This window comes from Copadichromis virginalis, linkage group LG9 (genome assembly GCF_057382275.1).
Source record: "Copadichromis virginalis isolate Kocher_CV1m ecotype Utaka linkage group LG9, C_Virginalis_male_GT1.1, whole genome shotgun sequence".
Taxonomy (NCBI): Eukaryota; Metazoa; Chordata; class Actinopteri; order Cichliformes; family Cichlidae; genus Copadichromis; species Copadichromis virginalis.
In genome coordinates this window covers 25,904,440-25,924,916 of record NC_140626.1, presented here as the reverse complement: position 1 = coordinate 25,924,916, position 20,477 = coordinate 25,904,440, and the positions used below count along the sequence as shown (strand labels likewise).

At 41.3% G+C, this 20,477-nt stretch overlaps 1 protein-coding gene across 2 annotated transcripts in view; it reads right to left on the bottom strand.

Annotated features, from left to right (window-relative positions):
• Positions 1–18,233: 18,233 nt before the first annotated feature.
• The window catches only part of lg9h8orf34 (linkage group 9 C8orf34 homolog), a 76,485-nt gene continuing 74,241 nt past the window's right edge, over positions 18,234–20,477 (bottom strand). For both annotated transcript variants that reach the window (XM_085468481.1, XM_085468480.1), the window contains 2 exons: positions 19,399–19,437; positions 18,234–18,607 (listed from right to left, as the gene is read on the bottom strand). In XM_085468481.1, coding sequence (XP_085324607.1) covers positions 18,600–18,607; positions 19,399–19,437 — 47 coding nt within the window. In that variant the 3' untranslated portion in view covers positions 18,234–18,599. The remainder of the gene's footprint in view (positions 18,608–19,398; positions 19,438–20,477) is intronic.

Here is a 20,477-nt window from a genome sequence, read left to right as displayed (position 1 = left end):
TGAAGAATAGAGGTGGTCATGATAAATATTAACTTTCAAGCTTGTTAGAATTGGCTAAATTGTCCAAAATGTATGTTTGGAGATTATTTCACGAAGTAAAACAGTAAAAATAAGTCACTGATAAGAGTTGCAATAGACCTGAAAGTTATTTCCAAACAGCTTAGACCAGGAATCATCAAACACTAACACACTGAAAGTAAAGCACACCAACCTGGTATCTTACTGGAACTGATCAGACAGGACTGCATTACAAGAAGGCATTGCAGGCTCCAGTAACAGACAAATCAAAGCAAACCTCCTCACCCATACTACAGCATATACAGTGCACTCCTGCTGAGATAGTCTGACTGCCAAATATCTCGAGAGCTGTGGGAAAGAAAACTCAGTTGAGTTGAGAGAAGAAAGGTTTTCCACATCAAGATGTCTTTGAAATGTCCAACAAAGATAAGCAGAGCATGGTGATAAATTATGATGCGAGACAGTGGCTCACACGGAAGACCCCCCACCTGCACTCCATCCCCCCAAAAATCCCTTCCTTCTCCTATTAACTGAAGACAATACGAAAGGGAGCATCAAGTTTTTCCCTATTGAAACCAGCTGTACGAGCAGTAGTAATATCTCTAATCCTAAAATCTCAAATGAGTCCATATAAACCCGATCACAAATCTGTAAGGGGGCATATAACAACAGCGGCCATTTATAGTTCTATGGCACAAGACGTTTACAAAAAGAAAACACACCCAATCGTGCCGTGTGTTAGAGGTCTCTCAATCAGTGACAGCAGGTTTATTTTAACAGTGTAGATGAAACATGTGCACGATCTTTGTCAACACTAGTGAGAAAAGTGTTTTTTCAGCTGTTTGAAACTTGTCATTTTATTTTTTTTAAAAGTGGTCAAATAAAGGAGAATTTATTATGACTAAAATAGAAATAGGCTGGCTCTCAAAAACTGTAGTTTACTATACTATAGTATACTATATGAAATATCTAGAAATGAATTACAGGTTTTTGAGAAATACACCATTAAAAAGATACAATATATCTACTGAAACCAAGACCACCAGAAAAAGCAGTTAAACTGGGAGTTCACTTCTTTTTCCTTTGCAACCACCTGTGCATACATCTTAAAAGTTTTGCACTCATTAACACATACAGAGCTTAAAAATATCATTTTCAGTAGCACAACAGGGCGAAGTCAGTTGATCTGAGGTGGCAGTGTTTGTATAAATTTAGAAGGACAAGTCCCTGTTGATCCCACCACACCCACTGGTTTCCTCTGTGAAAGGTAAATAACAGCAGGACAGAGATCATTCTGACTGCAGCGCTCCTTGACCGCTAATGCAAACACACGCACAACCGTCAGCTCGGCAAGTTGTGCAGCTACCCACTCTCCCTCTCATCTGAGGACGTACTCATCACCTTCCCCCGCACAATCTGACTTCCTCCATTTTGCAAGCCCGATAAACAAACACACCAAATGCTAACATTGCATAACCCAAGCAGCGACCCTAGCCAAATGTCACCTCTATACACACACACACATGCACTTGGCACATCCTCCACACTGAGGGGGAAGAGATGTAACTGCTTCACAAGCTCTGATTTGAGCGTTCATAAATTTGCTCATCATTCAATATATGTGTCACTGCTTTTTTTCTCCCCCTCCCCTCCTTGCCCTGATTTCCATCTTTCCCCTTCACTTTTTTGGCCAACAGGTCCTTCCATCTGTTAGCCAGCTGGTGGAAGACGAGGATGGTGGGAGAGTGTGGGGTGGAGGGGGTTGCTCCACCCGTATTTTTGCTACTCTCCACGGTTTTAACTTTCTCACACTAACTAATGACTCTCCTGTTGGTCCCACTAGGGCTTGACCCAGCGCCGGGTATACCTCCCTGCAGGATGTTACATCCGGGGCACAGACAAACCTGCGCTGAATAGAGAGTGAAGTAACAAATCACTAACATAATACTTCCAGTTCAGAGGGTTCGCATAATAAATGCAGAGACCGAATATGTGGAAATTATAATCTTAGAGCACTGGGACTCCGCTTGTAGCACGGCGCATACACCTATATGCCTCAGATTAACACACTTTAAGTGGTTAATGCAAAAATACAGTGTGTAACATACTGTGAAGTTAAATCATCACTATAAAATATTCCTTTTTTTTTTTTTTTTTTTTTTTTTACCATCAAAGTACCATCAGGGTGTACACCCCACCCCTGGCGTCGTTGCCCACCTCTCAAGGTTAAATACACGTAGACATTGAGGGCTAGCAGGAGGGACCATGCGCTTACCTGCTGCTCTCTGGCAGGTAGCTCCATGCCCTCCTGGGTTTTAAATGCACCTTAGAACACACATGCATCAACACTACAATGAGCGGGTGGAGGGAGGTTTGGAATCTTCTCTCACCCCCGTTCTCTGCGACCTGCTGGAGCGGGGGGGCTAGGAGGAGGAGTTGGCTGTCCGACTGCGGTCTGGAGTGTGGGGCCTCCCTGCTGCTGCGGAGTCGGGGCGGTCTGCCTCCCCCCACCGCAGGGAAAAGGGTAACACCACCTGGGTCTGGGTGCAGTTCCCCCTCCAGGGGTAAGGGTACCTAGACCCGGTTTGTAGAGTACGCTTGGGGAGTGTGATCGTGTGTACAGCGTCTCTTTATGTCTGTCTCCACGTTGGTTGAGTGTGGAGTAAGTGCATATGAGAGCATGAGGGTGGGAATGGATGTTTGTATATGTGTGTGCCTGTATTTCTGTGTCTATATGTCAGGTTGGGTGTCAGGCGCCACCTCTCTGGGGACATCTCAGGCCCTCCAAGGTTTGGAGGCCTATCTCCCCCTACCACCACTTCCCCTGCCGTTGGCGGACTCCCTCAGGTGTCGGTGCGTTGGTGGTTCTTTGTGTCCGGGGGTGGGCGTCCAGGTACACACCGGCTCACTCCTTGGCAGCCGCTTATCGGGGCCTGGAGCCTGGGGCTCGCTCGGGCCACTTCGGAGGCGGGGTGCCCCCGGCCTCTCGGCCTGGGGCTCGGTCACTCAGGCACGGCTGGCTGCCGGCGGAGCTCACGGGCGCGTCACTGCAACCCCCCCTGGCTTCTGCTCCGCGGCTGCTGAGTGAGCCCTCATCTGGGACTCTCCTCAGCTCTTTCTGGGACAGTGGCGCGGCTGCCCCTCTGTTGGTCTTCCTTGGTCTCTTGTGTTCTGGGGGCCTCTGGATGTCTGGAGTTTTGATCTCCTCCATACCTGCTTCATGCCCTGGAGGACGGGGCTGTGGCCCCCCCACACCCTCTAGCAGATCATTACATGAAGGAACCTTTAAAAAAAAAAAAACAAGCGCGTCCATGCTCACAGGTGTACACACGGGTGCTCACACACACAAACTACACCCTTTTTGGCGTGTAGGAGGTCACCTTTCTCAGCAGGTGATCCAGGTGATCGATATATGCTTTTTTTATTTCTTTTTTTTCTCTGCTCATTCTGTTGGTTTTTGTTTTTTGCCCTTCTCCCCCGTCCCTCTTCTCAGCTGTTTCTCTTTCCCTCTTTCTTTCTCCCCTTCTTTCCCCCAGTCAAGTCTGTCCCGTATTCAGTAAGTGAAAATAAAACAAACAATAAAAGGTGAATCAAATGGACCATTACGGCAAGGCTGGGATGGTCAATTTGGTAAAGTAAATCCGTTGGGCATCTTTCTTTGCCTTTAGACAACAATTCTGATGGCAAAAGAGCCAAACGGGACAGGCAAACAAAAAACAAAAAACAAAACAAACAAAAAAAACTATAAAATATTCCTAACTCACTGAAGAAGACATTTTCTTTTACTTGTGTTTGCGAAGAGAAAAGAAAATTACCATAACATGATAAATAAAGTGATTAAAAATATTTGAAATGGTTTATTGTTCTTTTTCTTAATCTGCTAATTTGTTAGCTTTTTAATAGTTCAAAAGACCAATAAAAGACACTGGCAGTGTAAAGATAAGAGTACGTATGCTTCTTATTCTCTTAGTCTTGTTTCTGATTTGAAACACTTCCAATACAACCATCAGGTCTGATTAGCCTCTCCTACTGTAAAGCCTAAAGCAGGAAACAGTCTGGCTGAATAGAAGCTATTGAGCTAAGCCTGCGTGTCAAAATGTTTCACTCGTCAATTTTCTTCCTCCTCGTCTTCACTCTGCTCTTACCCTCGGCCTCTCTGACAGACAGGTTCAGGGCAGGTCTGGGGTTGACAACATGTAACCTGACCCCGCATAGTGCTCTCACCCCCTCTCTAATGATCTTGGCCCCTTCCCATTCCTAATGTTGGTTTAACCTGATGTTAATATGCCCGCTCTGTGCTACTGAAACAAAGTTCTGTTCCACTATGCCTAATGAACGTCTAGCCTCGGTCACCTCCGCTGTCAAATAGAGTTTTAAGTAGCACCGTCTTAAACAAGAAAGACTACTTTCGTACATCTGTAGCCACATGTGTTATTGCAGCCATGGGGGAGATATTGAGTGAACTACAGTGATTATATCTCTGACAACTGGCTGATTTCTGGCTTATTTTTATAATCAGGAGAGGGAGAATTTTCGCTCAGGATTTGATTAGATCCTTGTTGTCTTTCTAGATCTATTCAAACATTTATTCTTGACTCTTAATCTAAACACTAAAGAAAGGACGCTCTGAAAAAAGCCTGTCTGTTCTTAGCTTTACTTGTTCAGCTGATCTATTTGTCACTTGATGGGCGCATGTGTAGAAATCCAAAGAATTCAAATACTGAATTTAAATTCGTATTGATGTGTAACCCTAATTTTAGCTCAACGTTGGTTTCTTGTAACACTATCACAACAATGAGAGACACAGCTGGCAACTGTTTGGGGTCAGACAAACTTTACTCCCTAGCACCCTCTTGAAATGTGGCAACTGCTGTGAATGCAACAGCCTCTTATTAAATGTCTAATGGACACCTTTCAGTACCTGAGGAGTCCTTCAAAAGCTCTCAATAGATCCACAAGGAGTATAATAACCTCTGTCTAGCAATAAAACTCAAGATTGGCTGTAAGCTGCAATCAGTCTATTATGAACGGGTTTGATTTGAATAAGAAATGCTGGTGCAATTCAAGAAAAGAAGAAGAAAGACAGAGGCAATATGTTTTTGGTCTTTTCACAGTTCACTGCGAGCCAAATCCTTCAATCATGCCCCTCACCTACAGGGCTGCATATTAACCTACAATTTAGCTAACTGGCTTAATTGATAGGTGTATTCTCAGAAGGTGAAAAAGTAGGAACAGGTTTTTAATGTTATAATTTGTATCTCCAAAAGCCTTTGTTATCCAATGACAATGTATTTCTTTACCACACTCAACAGTGTCAATTACAGTAAAGTCAGGGTTTGCCTAAGGCAGGACCAAAGCACCTGTTAAAGGATTCATTGGTCTTACATCTTAATCATTTCAATGGGGCAATGTCATGTTGTGTCAAACTGGTTTCTGGATCACTTGTTTTGCTTTGCTTGCAAAGTTTGAATATTGAACTGAATGCAAGCACTTGTCAAGCGAACTGTATCGTGCAAAGAATGTTAAGAGGGCGGAAGATAAAAATGAAGGAAGAGGTGGTCATTAAGGTTTCAAGTCTCAGGCATTTGTGAACTTTGATGATACTTGGCTTGCTTTGTGAATCTGCACAATGTGTTTTGTGGGTAGTCTAGCTATTATTACCCCCCACCAGTTACCTCAAACTCCAGGCAAACCCATGATTAAGTGTTAACACAATGCATAGGTCAGTCCTGTCTAAACATCAGGAAGCAGCTGCTGTTATTTGGACTGAGGGTTACTTAATATTGTTTCGTTTTTTCATTTTAGCTCCACTGTTTGTGATAAATAAGTGGAAACCAGATTGCCAAACACAAATATTAACTTAAATATCAATCAAATAGTGATCCTTGCATGTATTCAAAGGCATTTAACTACAATTTTAACCATAAATGGAGAAATAAAACATAAACATGACAAAATCAGAACACAAACAACAACACAAAGAGACTCCTGATCAAGACCAACAACCCGACTTGTGTCAGTTGCTCGTTCTGTCCAAGTAGCGCATTACCAGAAGCAATTCCAGGCTGGGACTGCCTTTAAAACTTCACTGACCTTTCACCCCTGGTTGTGCTACACCTGTTAGCAAGTATCAGTTCCATGTGCGATCCATGCCACCCACCCCCACGCCAATTTTACCCTCATTATAGGATAAGATCCTGACTTTTGTGAACTCAATTACTTAGAAGAAAAGTTCATGGTGCACAGGAATTATTTGCAGACTGCTCCTTTAAATGTTAAATTCATTTTAACCAAGGGCAAATGAGGCAATGACTTGAACTGAAGCTATTTCCTCTTTCCATGAGGTTGCCCTTAGGTGTGTTTCTTGAATGCAATTCCTGAGTGCATGTCGTTTCCATTTTTTAAAAAAAAGTGCTGCTGTTCTGTGACTATCTCCACAGTATCACAGCTCCAGAAGTGCATGTAGAGCATGTAGAGAAACAATTCCAGATGATTTCTTAAGTCCAGGCTTTGAAGTTTTATGATACTGCCTCAGAGGGCAAATCCCAGACTCGCCCAAGTTGCATCAGACAACTATGGTGCAGACCACGATTTGCTATCACTCTACCACATGTTCTAGACACATAGTTGACCAAAAATGTATTTTCTGACCCAAAGTCATTAGTGGAAGAACAACATGATGACAGCATGAATCATTCGCTTTATACTGACCTCATCCTAACAACCTCCCCCCGCTTTCACTGCCCGTCTCTTACGTCCTATTCAAACTATCTTTGGTGAAAGCCCTAAGTCTTCCCCTCATTCAATAAAATGCCTGTGCATTTCAGCTGGGGTTTCCATGTCTCTCCAAACACAGAGGGGCTAGGTCAGAAGAAAAGTCCACCAAAGAAAAATCCATTCTGTGTCCTCAGCCATTCGGCAGGTCAGGACATGAGCAAACAGCATGCTTTCACCACCCTGGCAACTCTTTTCACTTCACACTGGCAAACTCCTGGAGTCCACACACACACACGAATCAAAGTTCTTGACAGCAAACCCAACACCCTCTCATGAACTGAGAGATAAACGCTTTCGTAGTCACAACCAGAAAAAGACTTCCGGGCTCTTTGTGACACTGGTAGCAAAGCCGTCTGGGAAACTTGAAGGCTCTGACAGTTTCTAAACATTGCAGAGATCTATGGACCGCAGCATTTTGAGAAACAGATTGTTTAAAGAGCAAGCTTTAAACTATGGTGCAATGAGAATGTATTTGACATTAGCATATGGTAATCATTGACCAAACATAAGGATCTAGCTTATTTTTCAAAGGCTTTAAGATACTTTCATGAAGTGCATTCAATTCAATTAAATGAGTATGATCCACGCAAAGTTGCGTTGTTAAGAAGGAAAAGCACCTTTAGAAACACACAGAAGCTTGTGCCGATTAAAAATATTTAAATAAATGTGCCAGAAATTTCACAGAACAGGTGTAAAGTTTGTAAGTGGTCATTACACTTCACAACTGTTTTTTCCTTTTCTGTTTTTTCCCCAATTCAAAGGCTGCCTCCTGCTCAGTTCAAAGCATTATTCCTCTTTCAATTACATGTCACACAGACACAGAGCAAAGCGATGGGAAAATTCAGTTCTCAATTGGGGAGTTTGCTTGGACAGATTGGACAAATATTTCTTTTATGTGGTCGTATCCACGCCTCAGTTCTGCCCTGACAGCCACAGAAGAGGGAGTGAACAATTCAAACTGCACTACATTATGGGCTGGGTGGCTGCTCCATCCAAGACACATGGCTGTCTCAGCAGCTGCCTGTTTGTTTACACTTCACTGCTAGCCTTAGGTATCAATTAGGTTTATGGGGACAAGGAGGCTAATAGTACAACATGGACTGAATTCAGATTACTGACAACACTGAACGGAGAAGGCACGACGATGACAAAAGAATTTAACAATGTACTCTAATGAAAAACATGATGGCTAAGAATATGGTTTGATGTTATAAATTCAAGCCCAAATTTCATCTAGAAAGATTATTGTATTTGACATCAGTTAGGCCAGTTTTAAATGTCAAGTCAGTTTAGAAAAGAAAAAAAAAATCACTTCCCTGGAACAAATAACTCCCACTTTTCACTCCAAACCAAACTCCAGCCACAGGAAGACAACTTTGAATGTCTTTCTTCACCATATGGGCCCATCTAAAGAGTCTAAGGCTTTGTAATAGCACACCAACTGCAAGGACAAACAGCAGCCCAGACCACATGCTCCTGTAAATCAAGCCCAGCCTGCGGTCTTCGGTGTCAACATCTGACATCCAGCACTAAAGGATAGGTGATATCATCATAATCACTGCATAGTAATGCATCATAGGCTGTTCAGCGAAGCACAAAGCCTTGTCCTGAGGAAGGGAAAAAAACAACAAAAAAAAAACCCAAACATTGTAGATGTGTCAAACTTTTGAGAGCTCGCCAAGAAATGTCTTTGCAAATTCACACCACTGAATCGCAAGTACCAACGGTCCTTTATAATTTCCCTTGTTAAAATTCACATTTGTTTGGCACAAATGATCCTTTTTGATAACCGATTAAATGATCTATTGTGTATAATAATTGTTTTTGATGTATTAGACCCTTGAAATTTGTTTAAAAGTTTGCAATTTCCTAAAGCTCAATTTAAAAGGAAAAAAGAACAACAGCCAACCACCCACAACATCTCTACATATAAAAACAGATTATGAATTGAGCCAGACTGAAGGTTAAGATGGAGTTTCCGACCCACTAGACTTATCAGCAGAAACACTTTTGGGGAGGAGGCTATCCAGCAACATCATCTGTGCCCTCTTGTGGATGGATGGCACAGTTCACAAACCTTGACTCCAAGCATCTACTAGCTAATCTGAGTCAAAAAGACCACAGCTCCTGGCAAGACACATTCATCAACAGCGATTCCAACCCCCTCTTATTTCTCTGCACGTCTTTTTTTTTTTTTTCCTCCCTCAAAACTGTTGGCAAGACCCAGACCCCTCTCAGCATGAAATACATCAGAGTAACTGGTATCAGCCCCAAACCCCTTATTGTTTGGCCTTGACTTGAAAGACTATTAAACTTCAGTGCGCTATATCCATAAACTTAAGTCCAACTATGAGCTAAACTTGTCACTGACATCATGGAGGAACAGTAAAATTGCTTGGTTATCAGTGATTTCCTTTTATTCGTTCACCGGTCTTTCTTTAAAATGAGCCAAAGCCAAATATCAAAAGCAATCTTAAGGGGAATTATACAGGCAGCTTCTGCCCTACTGACATGAAGCAGGAGACAAAGGAGGACTCAGAGTGCTGATCCCGTAATGGGAACCATTAGAAAGGAGAACAGAGAACAGAATAGTCGGTACACAGGAGTCATCAACTGTGATTAAAAATCGTTTATGGCTCATGTTCAGTCACAGGACTGAATAATTTGATAAATCTCTCTTTTAAGTTGTTAATGCCCACTTGAGAGGATCTAAAGAAGAGGATCATCATCAAGCAGTGGTTAAGTGATTTTTAAAGGTTGTAAATGATAAAGTGGGCAGACCTCTTGGTACTTAGAACTGGTGGATGTGCCTATTATACAGTCGTGTGTTTTTTTAAATGTACAATGGTAAGTGCAGAGTTGCTTTGGATTAAAAAAAAGCAGATTTGTTCTTTCTCTTACCCAATAAATCCTTTTTATTCTCTTGTTCGTTCTTGTGCCGACACCAATGAGATCATTTACTATTACATCTGCTCTCAAGCCTACAGTATAGTACATATTGTATAGATCACACTTGTGGGTTACAGAATTTTACAACATTGTACTTTTTTTTTTTCACCTACAGTTTTAAACCTTTATGGTCTCTACTTAATCGGAGGCTAAACACTGTGTGGCTGCAAAACGAATCCAAAGTCAGTGTTTGAGGTAGCCTACCTGCTGCGTAATCTTTTAAGGCAAAATTTTCTTTCAAGTCACTTCTATCCCTGGGGTTTCAAATCACTTACTGAGGTTTCAGACCTGTTTAGTTTGAATAAATATTACATTTATAACCCCCAAGATTAAAAAAAGCCCCAAATCAAAACAAGATTTAAGCCTGCCTTTTGATGAAAAAATACATTGGGACAGCTGGTATGAACATCAAATCGTTCTTTGTTCAAAATCATGAAACTGAAACCCAGAAACTGGAAAGCGCTTTGTGCCGCCAGAGCAAAAACACTTATGAGTCAGACAGAATTTCACCGCGTGCTGGGGATTCATCTTCTTTGTATCTTGATACTAACAACATCCAAAGCAAATCATGACAAACTTCATCACAACAAATGTGACTGGTTCCTGTTCCAGTATGTCCATCGTGTTCCAATTCAGCAAAACCTAGCTAACGTATCATGACCCCTGAATAATTTCATTTTTCACTGCATTGCTGGGAAGTTGACATCAGACTCTTGGCAGGATAAGCCTTTGATGAGGGGAAACGGCGTCATCTTGATGATCGGGAATGCAAAGAACCAAACACTTCCAATGTTACTCACTTAGTGACAATTAATCTTTGCCATTTGTCCTGCTGTTACCTACAAGCCAGTGACCCTGAATTGCAGATGAATGAGTGTGAATGCACTGGATGCACAAGAAGGAAATAATTTAAAACAAAACAACAGCAAAAAAAAAAAAAGGTAAATCATTCACTACTCGCTTGAAAGTAAAGGAACGAAGAAAGGGGAGCGAAGGCAGCAGGTGTAGTGCAGCTTTTTGGCATTATTACAGACATTTTCTGTCCTCCTGTGGTCAGGCGTTCACAAATTTACGAACAGAGCTAATCACGCAGCTAACCCTCATCTGACCAGCCGGCAGCATCATTTATTCCTGCTCCACCCTTTTCCTGCATGGGAAATCATTCCACGGAGAGCTGATAAAATTACCAAATCAAATGATTACCAGCTGTGACAGCACGGCCAATATTGTTTTTTTATCTTCTGAGTCAGTCAGCATGTCTATCCATGTCATCACAGCAAAAATCTGATCCCTGAGACCACAAAGGCAGTTTTAAGTACTTTAGAAAGTATCTGGACAGACAAAGTCTTTGTAGACAGTTGTGTCAACATTGCACTGTAACAATGCAACAGAGCTTGACAGATGTGCAGCTGAAGATGAAGGTGCAATGAGACTGGGTATATGAGCACTTAGTAGAGGCCGTCAGCGGTAAGGGACAAGGAGGTCTGCGCCTCCTTCCCATTTTATGATTCTGTCAAGCTGTCTTTTACATTTGCAGCGTATTTTCAATGTGGAAACACAGCAGCAACAGAGGAAAATAGCAAATGTGTCAGGATGTGTCAGGGCTTCCAGTGTAACTACATCAGGGGTAAGTCCTCCGTCTTCATGCTTGGCCAACATTTACAGTTTGAATGCAGATATCGATGTATGCAAATGAATAGATGTGCGACTCCTCACATGAGGGATCCTAATCTAATGTACAAACATAATACCTGGAATTGTTTCTTGGCTCACAACAGGCTTTTCAGAACAGTATGAAAGTAAAGGCAATTAATGTGTTTTGACAGAATATTACCATGCATATTACTAATATTTATGAACATCCGATAAATAAAAAGTTCAGTATCATTTCAACCGATAACTTACTCCCTACAGTACATGGATCTTAAGTGTTACAAAAATCATCAGAGAAGGAGCCAAGACAAAAAATATTCTGTGAGTAATACTTCCAACGCTGTAATTTCCAGAAATCAAAATAAATACTCCTGCACGGGAAATGGACCGTCAAATATTGTTTAAGAATACAACTTTCATACGGCAGTTTACAGTTGGTTTTTTTGAGTGTAGACATAAATCAGGCTGCAGATGTGTCCAAAGTGATTAAAAAAAAGGTCTCGAGTTTACAAAAACAGTCACTTCTCATTATACAAAAGGCCACATTATTTATGGACCTGACAGTTCATCCCAAAATCTCTCCTGCTGACATCCTAAATATTTATCTCCTCACATCAGCAAAGGAACACAGAAACATGACAATGGCTTGACTTCAAGACAAATACAATTAGCATCTCAGTCAAGATGATGGTTTTGATCGTATGGGATTGGCAGTGGAGTATCATATGGACATGGAAACATGAGTGCAAAGCATCTGGATTAAGATAACCAATCTCAGCTCTTTTCTCCTCAGACTTGTTCGCTGCTTCTTACAGAGTTCCATTTAAAAAGAAAAAGAAAATTGAAGTTTTAATTATAATAAACAGCCTGTCCGACCCCCAAACTCCCTTCTGTTTTTATTCCTTCAAGAGTCATTGTATCTGAAAAGAATTATAATTGCACAATTTTGTATGCCGTGACATTTTCTGAGATGGTTATTGCTCCGTGGAAACCTTTTATTGTAGCAAGTGGCGATGCACCAATCTGTCAGCCATCTGCAAACAGGATGACATTTACCAAAGGCAGTGGTAATATGCTAAAAAATACTGTGACAGAGACCTAAAGGACTTGAATAATGAAGAAAAAGGGAAATGCATACCAAAAAGTAAACAAACAACCAGAAAAATAAAATACTGGCACTGGCCAAATAGTTATTTTAAACACCGACCCAAGCAGAAGGTTTGGATTAATGGGAGAAAACGCAAAAAAGCAAAAGTACCCTGCAGACAATTAGAACAAAGAACTATGAGAACGTGTAATAAATCACAGCTTGAGTAAAAAACACCATGTGCAAGCTCAATAAATTCACTGCAACTTTATATGTAAATGAAAACACAAAAGAGAAAGGAGCAGAAGGGATTGTTTGAGAGCATGATAGTGAAATGAAACCCAAGTATGATTTAACCGAGGCACTGAAGGTGATTTTCCTTAGCCTAAGGGAGCTTTGGTGGCTACCTACTGTCAACTACCACAACAGAAGGCGATATTCTATTTCAGTCCACCCCAAACATTTCCAGCACACTGTGCACCATCAAACCATGATTTTAACCCTGTATTTGAAAGACTAATAACACTAAAGCTAGCACAAAGATTTCCTTGACCCAGAGACAGACGCTGAGTTTGGATGATTCATCTGATCCAGGTCTAAGCCTCACCCACCACAAAGCCTGGCAGTGTGTAACACACACACACACACACACACACACACACACACACAGAGCTTTTGAAAAGATCTCCAAACATCTGGATACTGACCACATCACGGTCAGGGAGAAGAATCATAAATTTGTCTGCGAGAAAGAAAAGGAGAGATATAGACATGACAGCTCAGACTACTGTTCTCACATAGTGAGGTTTCACAATTCAGCCATAGCAGTCTACAGGGGTACTCTCAGGGCTCCAGAGCCTGTGATTCTTATGGAGATTTGACGGAAAAAGCCTCACGCTCAGCCAGAGATCACAACAGGATTTCTGTTTATCCATCCACTTTGTAATCCCTCACTAGTCCATCTGGATTTTTCTTTTAAACAGCATTAAATACATGTTGTTCCAGTGGACCCGTGCACGCATTTACAAATCCTGATAGGGATCTTTTTTTTTCAGACACACTAAAGGAGATGAGTCACTTCCATGTCGTTAATCATTAAAATTAAGATCGCAATACCGGAAGAAAAAGAAAAAGCTCGTTAAACTAATGTCTCTGCTATCATTTGTAGCTGTTGAGCGTGGGTGCCAATAATCTGCCACGGCAGAGCAGCTGTAAACGTTAGGAAAACTGCCGAGCTAGAAACAACATCGCACTTGTTTAATACAGGCTGTATGTCCTTCAACGCACCAGGAGCCCGGCCAAACCTAACAGCCTCAACTATCCACATAACAATGATAGATATCTTCTGGTTTACATTGTTGGGCTAAGGATGTCAACGGTTTCATTCTGCTGCCTGGGGTAATAGCTGAAAATTAAATACTGGGGTGATTTAAGATGTTCCGTACACACGTGGACATGCTGACAATCAAAGGACATGTGATTCCCCCGCAATAACAGATAGCCCACCGCCAAGCTGGAGGTATAAAACTTTTTTTTTTTTTTAAATAGCATTTATAAAAGCAAACGAATTAACCGACCAAACCACATAATTCAGCTGGACTTACCTTCAAACTTCATTTTGAACGTCGCTTTGTCTCATTTCTGATGCTAATCACGTTTCAAACTTTTTTTTTTAGCTAATAACGTTTGAGGAACTGAGCTAAGTTAACTCAAATACACAATATTTATTCAAATGAAATGATAAAGAATGATATTTTGAAGTAACATCCTTGTTTTGAGCGTATTTCGAGACAGTTTGGAAAAACGAAGACGTGGTTTAGTGCAGCGGTCCCCAACCCCCGGGCCTCGGACCGGTACCGGTCCGTGAGTCGTTTAGTACCGGGCCGCGAGAGTTGAGGCTCAGGTGTGAAATGTATAGTTTTCAGGGTTTTTATCGGTTTTCAGCGTTATTTTGTTATCGTTTTTATCGTTTACTCGGTTTTCCTGGGTCTTTTCAGGTGTGTTATGAATAAATTCTCTTTTTTTCAGTACCGGTACTAGTTTTATTTTGTTGTATTTATCCGCGACACCTTAAAGGCCGGTCCGTGAAAATATTGTCGGGCATAAACCGGTCCGTGGCGCAAAAAAGGTTGGGGGACGCTGGTTTAGTGTCTGTCAACCATTTAATTAGATGCCAATGACCATTCCTTTGATTAGAAGCACGCGAAGAAAAATGCCGATGTGTATGATGTGGTTTTTTGTGTTGCTTATTGCTTGTTGTTCCTTGGAACCTGTACACATTCTAAACAGCTTTTAAATCAAAAATGATATAAACATTTAGATAATGTTACTCATACCTTTTAATCATTTGTTCTATTATATTCAGGGAGAAATGTGCCACATAATACTCAAGACAATGTACATTAAATAAAAAGATAAATAAAGCTTTGTTTATTGACTAATTTTAACCTAAATCTGTGTTATACTTAACAGTCATTGGGTACACCTGTTCATCCCCATGTTCAAGCAAATATCTAAGCAGCCATCATCTCTAGGGTTCTAGGGTGATCATATTTAGATTTCCAAAAAGAGGACACTTAGCCCAGTCATGAAGAATTTTAATAATACTGTCTGCTTAAAGAAAAGTTTTGTATATTTAAACGATGCCTTCTCTGTGCGGTTAATGAGTGGTAAAATTAAAAAACGTCATATAGGCTTTTACAAGTCAACAAGTGCAAAAAAAAGAGGATGTTTGGTCACCCTAGTTTACACAGAGAATGGTGTGAAAAGGAGAAAATACCCAGAAAGCAGCAGTTCTATGTGGGAAAATGCCTTTGTTGATGCCCAAAGCCAGAGGAGAACGGCCGGACTGCTTCGAGATGTTCTGCAGAAGAGCATCACTGAATGTACAGCATGTCGAACCTTGACGCAGCAGAAGACCACACCGGGTGTCACTCTTGTCAGCAAAGATCAGCATTGTTTGTATTGTAGTAAAAGTGCACCAATGTGCAAAACACTTCTTGCTGTGCGTGCAGAAACCAGAAGTCCTGTCAACAACATGTGAACTCATGTTCTGCTCTACAAACAATGATGGGTGCAGTCTTTTATTGCTTATTGTTTCTTTTACTGCAGCTAGGAAAGTTTATTGCTCTAAATTTTTAGAAAACAAAGCGAATTGGGCCTGCTTTAACGGGCCAAAACTCCTACCTCGGCTTCAAATGACAGCACTTCCATGCTGATGACAGACTCAAAGTAGTAAACAGTTAAAGAACAGCGGAGGCTGATTTTTATTAGTTCTGTGAGAACAGGCAGTTCACTTCAATGAACACAGAAAACAAAATCCAGATTGATGATTATGTTTTAAATTACAGTTACCATAAAAAGGACCCACATAAACCTCCCCGGGTGATTCTGCTGAGGAGTCCTCACAAAAAGGGTTTAATATGGAGCTTCTCCATAATTATAGCCTACCACGTGTAGCGGCAGTGTAGAATGAAGTACTAGCTACTTATGCAGATTTCGTCCTCTTCATGTGAAAGTTCAAAAAGTATATAATACGTTTATCTGTGGAAAACTCAAAAGCATTTAACGTAATTAGAACATTTCACAAACAGGAATTAAACACTGGTTTCCTTTCTCATAACACCAAAAGGCCTTACAGTTTAACCAACCTGCACACACACACTGTCCACAAAAAGTCATACCCAGTCTTTCTATACACATCGTTTTCCCCATGTCACACATTCTCATGATATTGGGACATTTCAAACAACAAATGACTCTATATGCCTTCAAAGCGTACCTCCCACCAACCATAGATTTATTTGTGCTGTACGTCAAGATAATTCCCAGTCTGTTCAGTTGTAAATTAGGACATGGGTCAGCCTGCTGACCATTGATGGTGGTCTGGATCTCACGGTAAGTACAGCGGTGGCTGTTGCTATGCCTGGGTGGCCCTTACAGTTGCTTTGGACCTGACGTATAAAGCCTGCACAATATGCACACTTTAAGAAGATGCTGAGGGTTTCATATTCCGCAGAGAAGTATTAACGATAAGCAATTTGATCTCTCTCTGATTGTGCGGCATAAAACTGACAATCACAATCATCTTTGCGGTAAGCATAATATCATATAGCTACAATCTGAAATATGATACTACGCAGCGCGAGGGTGTGGGTAATTTTATGTACAGAGACATTGGCAAACACAAAAAGCAGAGGAGAAAGGATCAGAGTGCTTATTTTGTGCGACATCTGTGGCAGTAATTGAAGTCCTCATCTCTCAGAGTGTCTTGCCTTTTTCCAGAACTCCTCGTGCCTTGAAATTTGGCTGACACAAAACATGAAAGCCTGGAGGAGACACATGAACTCAAGAGAAAATATTGATAGTATAAACGGAGCTAACATGCCTGCGATCAGTGGAACAAGAACAGACAGCAGTCACATTCCCGAATGTTTTTCCAACATAGGGAAAATGGAATATGAAATACGAAAATTGAAATACACAAAGCGATACATTTCCCTTCTCTGTTAGGAAAATATTGTTTATGGTGTTATAAAGATTATATCAAGGCACCACTGTGAGTTAATTATGCCATGTCCTGAAATTTTTCCACAGATCTGCGAGAAACCACATCCTCTTTCCAAAGAGCACACAATGTGCTAGAATGCGCGGGGCATTAATTCACATGCCATGTTTTACAGGATGGGAGTTTTGAAGTGATTAGTCTTCTTACACATCCTTTTTACAGGAATCAGCCGTTGTGAAATGAGGCTGGAGATCTGAGTAGTTTGCAACCACATCCCGAGGGACAGACTCGAGAGCTGGCATTGCTCGGCGTACCTTACCGCAAAACTCAGTGGGGTTTGAGTGAAGGGATCAGACTGTCAGACTGAAGGCTGTGTCCGTGGTGCGCCTGTCTCTGGAGCTGACGTTGTCTGTGTTACTCTCAGACAGCCACAGTTTAACTAACAAGTGCCCAGGCAAACAGAAGAGGCAGCGCGGTAAAAGGTCACGTCTCTGTGCAGAACCTCCATGTACGTAAGAGACGCATAGTTAAACGCTGGGGAAAAGATGGGGGAAAGACTGGATTAAACCAGGACTTCATTATTACACGTTAGGTTTAGAGTTAATCTCTATGCACCACTGGAGGTCCTTGCACAAGGAACAGGCTGCATCTGGCCCAACTTTTCAAAGGTTGTCATGCATGGCACACAAAAAGTACGCAAAGTACGGCTATGAATATAGTGGATGTTATCCTTCATTTCTGTGGACTCATATTTGGTGGAATTTTTAGGACCGTTTAAGTATCATAAGAGTTTAATGACTCACTACGAGGATGTGTGTACTCTCCTTTTTTCTTTTTTGTTTAAGGATTGATTTGGAAGGAGTAAAACTAAAATTCTTTCCTGGAGTTTATAAGAACTCGTTCAACCTGATGATGGGGACAATGAGGCGTGTTGTATTACAAAATTCTCCCAAGCGCCTCATCCGTTGAGGCCAAGTTGTTTTTGTTTCTTTTCATTTTGGCTTATTTCTGGGGAAATTTTTGAACAAAACTGCCTCGAGCTTTAGGGGGTAAAAACTCCTCTTTCAGTGCTTTTCCCCCCTCCCAGGTTGAAATTCAGAAAGCGCTAAATAAAAATAGCAGAACAAGGTGTGTTACACTGGGGTAGAAAATAGAACAAGTGCACCAAATCAATATAACAGCATTCCACGGATACCCTTCAGAACTTGCGTATCTTTAAAAAAAACCCACACAAAATCTTTCACCAGTGCATTTAATAAACACTATCCTAACATAGGTGTGCTGCCTTGACAGTGTGAATATGCCACAGGCCTAGAAAAAGTCTACCGACAACAAAATGCATCTGTTTGCTGGACTCCATGTAGAATTTCAGTAGCATGCTATAGAGCAAACAAAAATAAATGGCATATTTCATACTCTCAAGTCATATTTTCACATTTTTATCGTACAGTTACAGTACAATGTGTATGAAATATCTGTGAAAAAGTATACAATCTTTTTCTTTCCTATCTATGAATTATAAAAATAATTGTCTGTGTATTCACATATTCAAAATGTCCAGCGGTTTGCATAATAGTTTGATTGGATCAATGTCTCTGGTCTCCGTCACTATAGGCCTGTGAAAAATGAAAGACAAAAACATCAGTCTCCTAGAAACCAAAATCAGACACATTTAACCGCTAATAAGAATAATAACTGGGGCAATTACTTTGAAACAGCCGTTTAATATTTGAGCATGTCATGGACAAACATGAGGTGGAAAATTAGACTTAGTGTTGCCCAGTGGAGGTTCCAGTGACCATATTTCACAATATAGAAGAGTTGTGGGAGAGCGGTGAGCTTTGAGTTTGGTTGCTGTGGCAATGCTCTGGCCTCTCTGATAGCCAAGCAGCAGCAGCAGCCTGTTCTCAGATCTGCCTCCAGACTGGCACACTGACACTGGGAGCTGTGGGCACCTCCGGAGCCACAAGAAGGAGAACCGCAGACAACCTCAAACCAGACAGACTTTCTCCTTCTCCCAAATGTTGACGCTGTGACTTGACGCTGTCTGCTGCGTGTAAACTCACAACCCAAGTGACTTAATGGAATTGGGCAACAGCGTCTCCACACACAGGCAGCCTCCGCCAATCGCATTTGAGAGCCGCTGTGCCCTCCATTTAGCCTGTGACTGTAACTGAATGGACCGTAAATGAAGGTGGAGGCTACCAACTCGCCCATTGGTAGTTGTTTGGGAAACATAATGTGGCTCTAAACATGAGCTCACTGACAGACGCTGAGGCTCTCTCAGTTTGAAGCAGTTACTTACAGCAGCAGAACTCTTGACATAGTTTGCAGGCGGTGGCAAAATTATGCAACACATTAGAGACTGTCTCTTAAGGTTAAAACATCTACCTGTTCAGATTCTCACCTGAAAACACGGATCTCTTATTGGCGTCTCGTGAACCACCTGTGAAAGAAACGAATAAATGTCACGCAGGACGACGGCTCTTATTTGAAGTTACAGTAATGCAATACAATAAACATTTATAGGCATTTGTGGCTTTGACAAAAAAAAAGTATTAGCATGGTTCGTTTGAAATATCTTTTTATACAATGACTGACCCATAGTAGGTGTCACATTAAGCACTAGGCTGGCAGTGAGGTTGGCGTATTAGTGCTTGTGACAAAGTGGAGAAGCAGTTGTAATTCTCTCCATTTGTCCCAGATGTGTTTACCTTTTTTTTTTTTTGCACATTGTACATGTTATTCTGTTTCTATGTATTTGCTATGATTTGCTATTTGTCAAGTAACATTGCTTCACTCACTATCCCGGGTTTGTTTGTGTAAGCGTTTTGTTGCCGGCAAATCAAACATTCTGCAAATTAAGACAAATACTAAGTTATGCTTCTTTATACTTTATTATGTTACAGATTAAGTCATTTGTTCATACTTACTCTGTTTGTCTTTTCAGTCATCATGAGTGTCAGGTGTGGGGAAACGCCCGCTTGGCATTTCCTCATTTTAAAGTCCTGATCATGTCACACATGACATCATCAGGTCAAACCATGTGGAGGGGTTTCTTTTTCCAGAGAGATGCTTCCTTTTGTTTGTGTTAATGTTTAAAGGGATTTGTTGAATGTTTTTCCTTTTGTTAATACTGCCATTTAGTTGTGTAAATGTGCATATTAGAAGTGTGTAGAGGTTTTGTGTTTTTAGATAACCTGAGTAGAGTTTTAGATCCCTCAGTTGAGTGAGTGGTACTGGCTGGGCAATTGGAGGGAAATTGATGGCCCTATTTAAAGCCAGTCTCTACCAGATGCAGGAGAGAGGAGAGGTGAGCTGTGTCACCAGAGCCATGTTATGTTGAGTTTTGTTAAATGAATTGATTTGGGGAAAGTTTTGTTAAGTTATACATTAAATTAAGTTCACTGCAAATAAATTGCTCACCTTGGAAACCCAAAATGTCTGCATAGTCTGCTTCCCTACCACCTTCCTTGACGTTCGAGT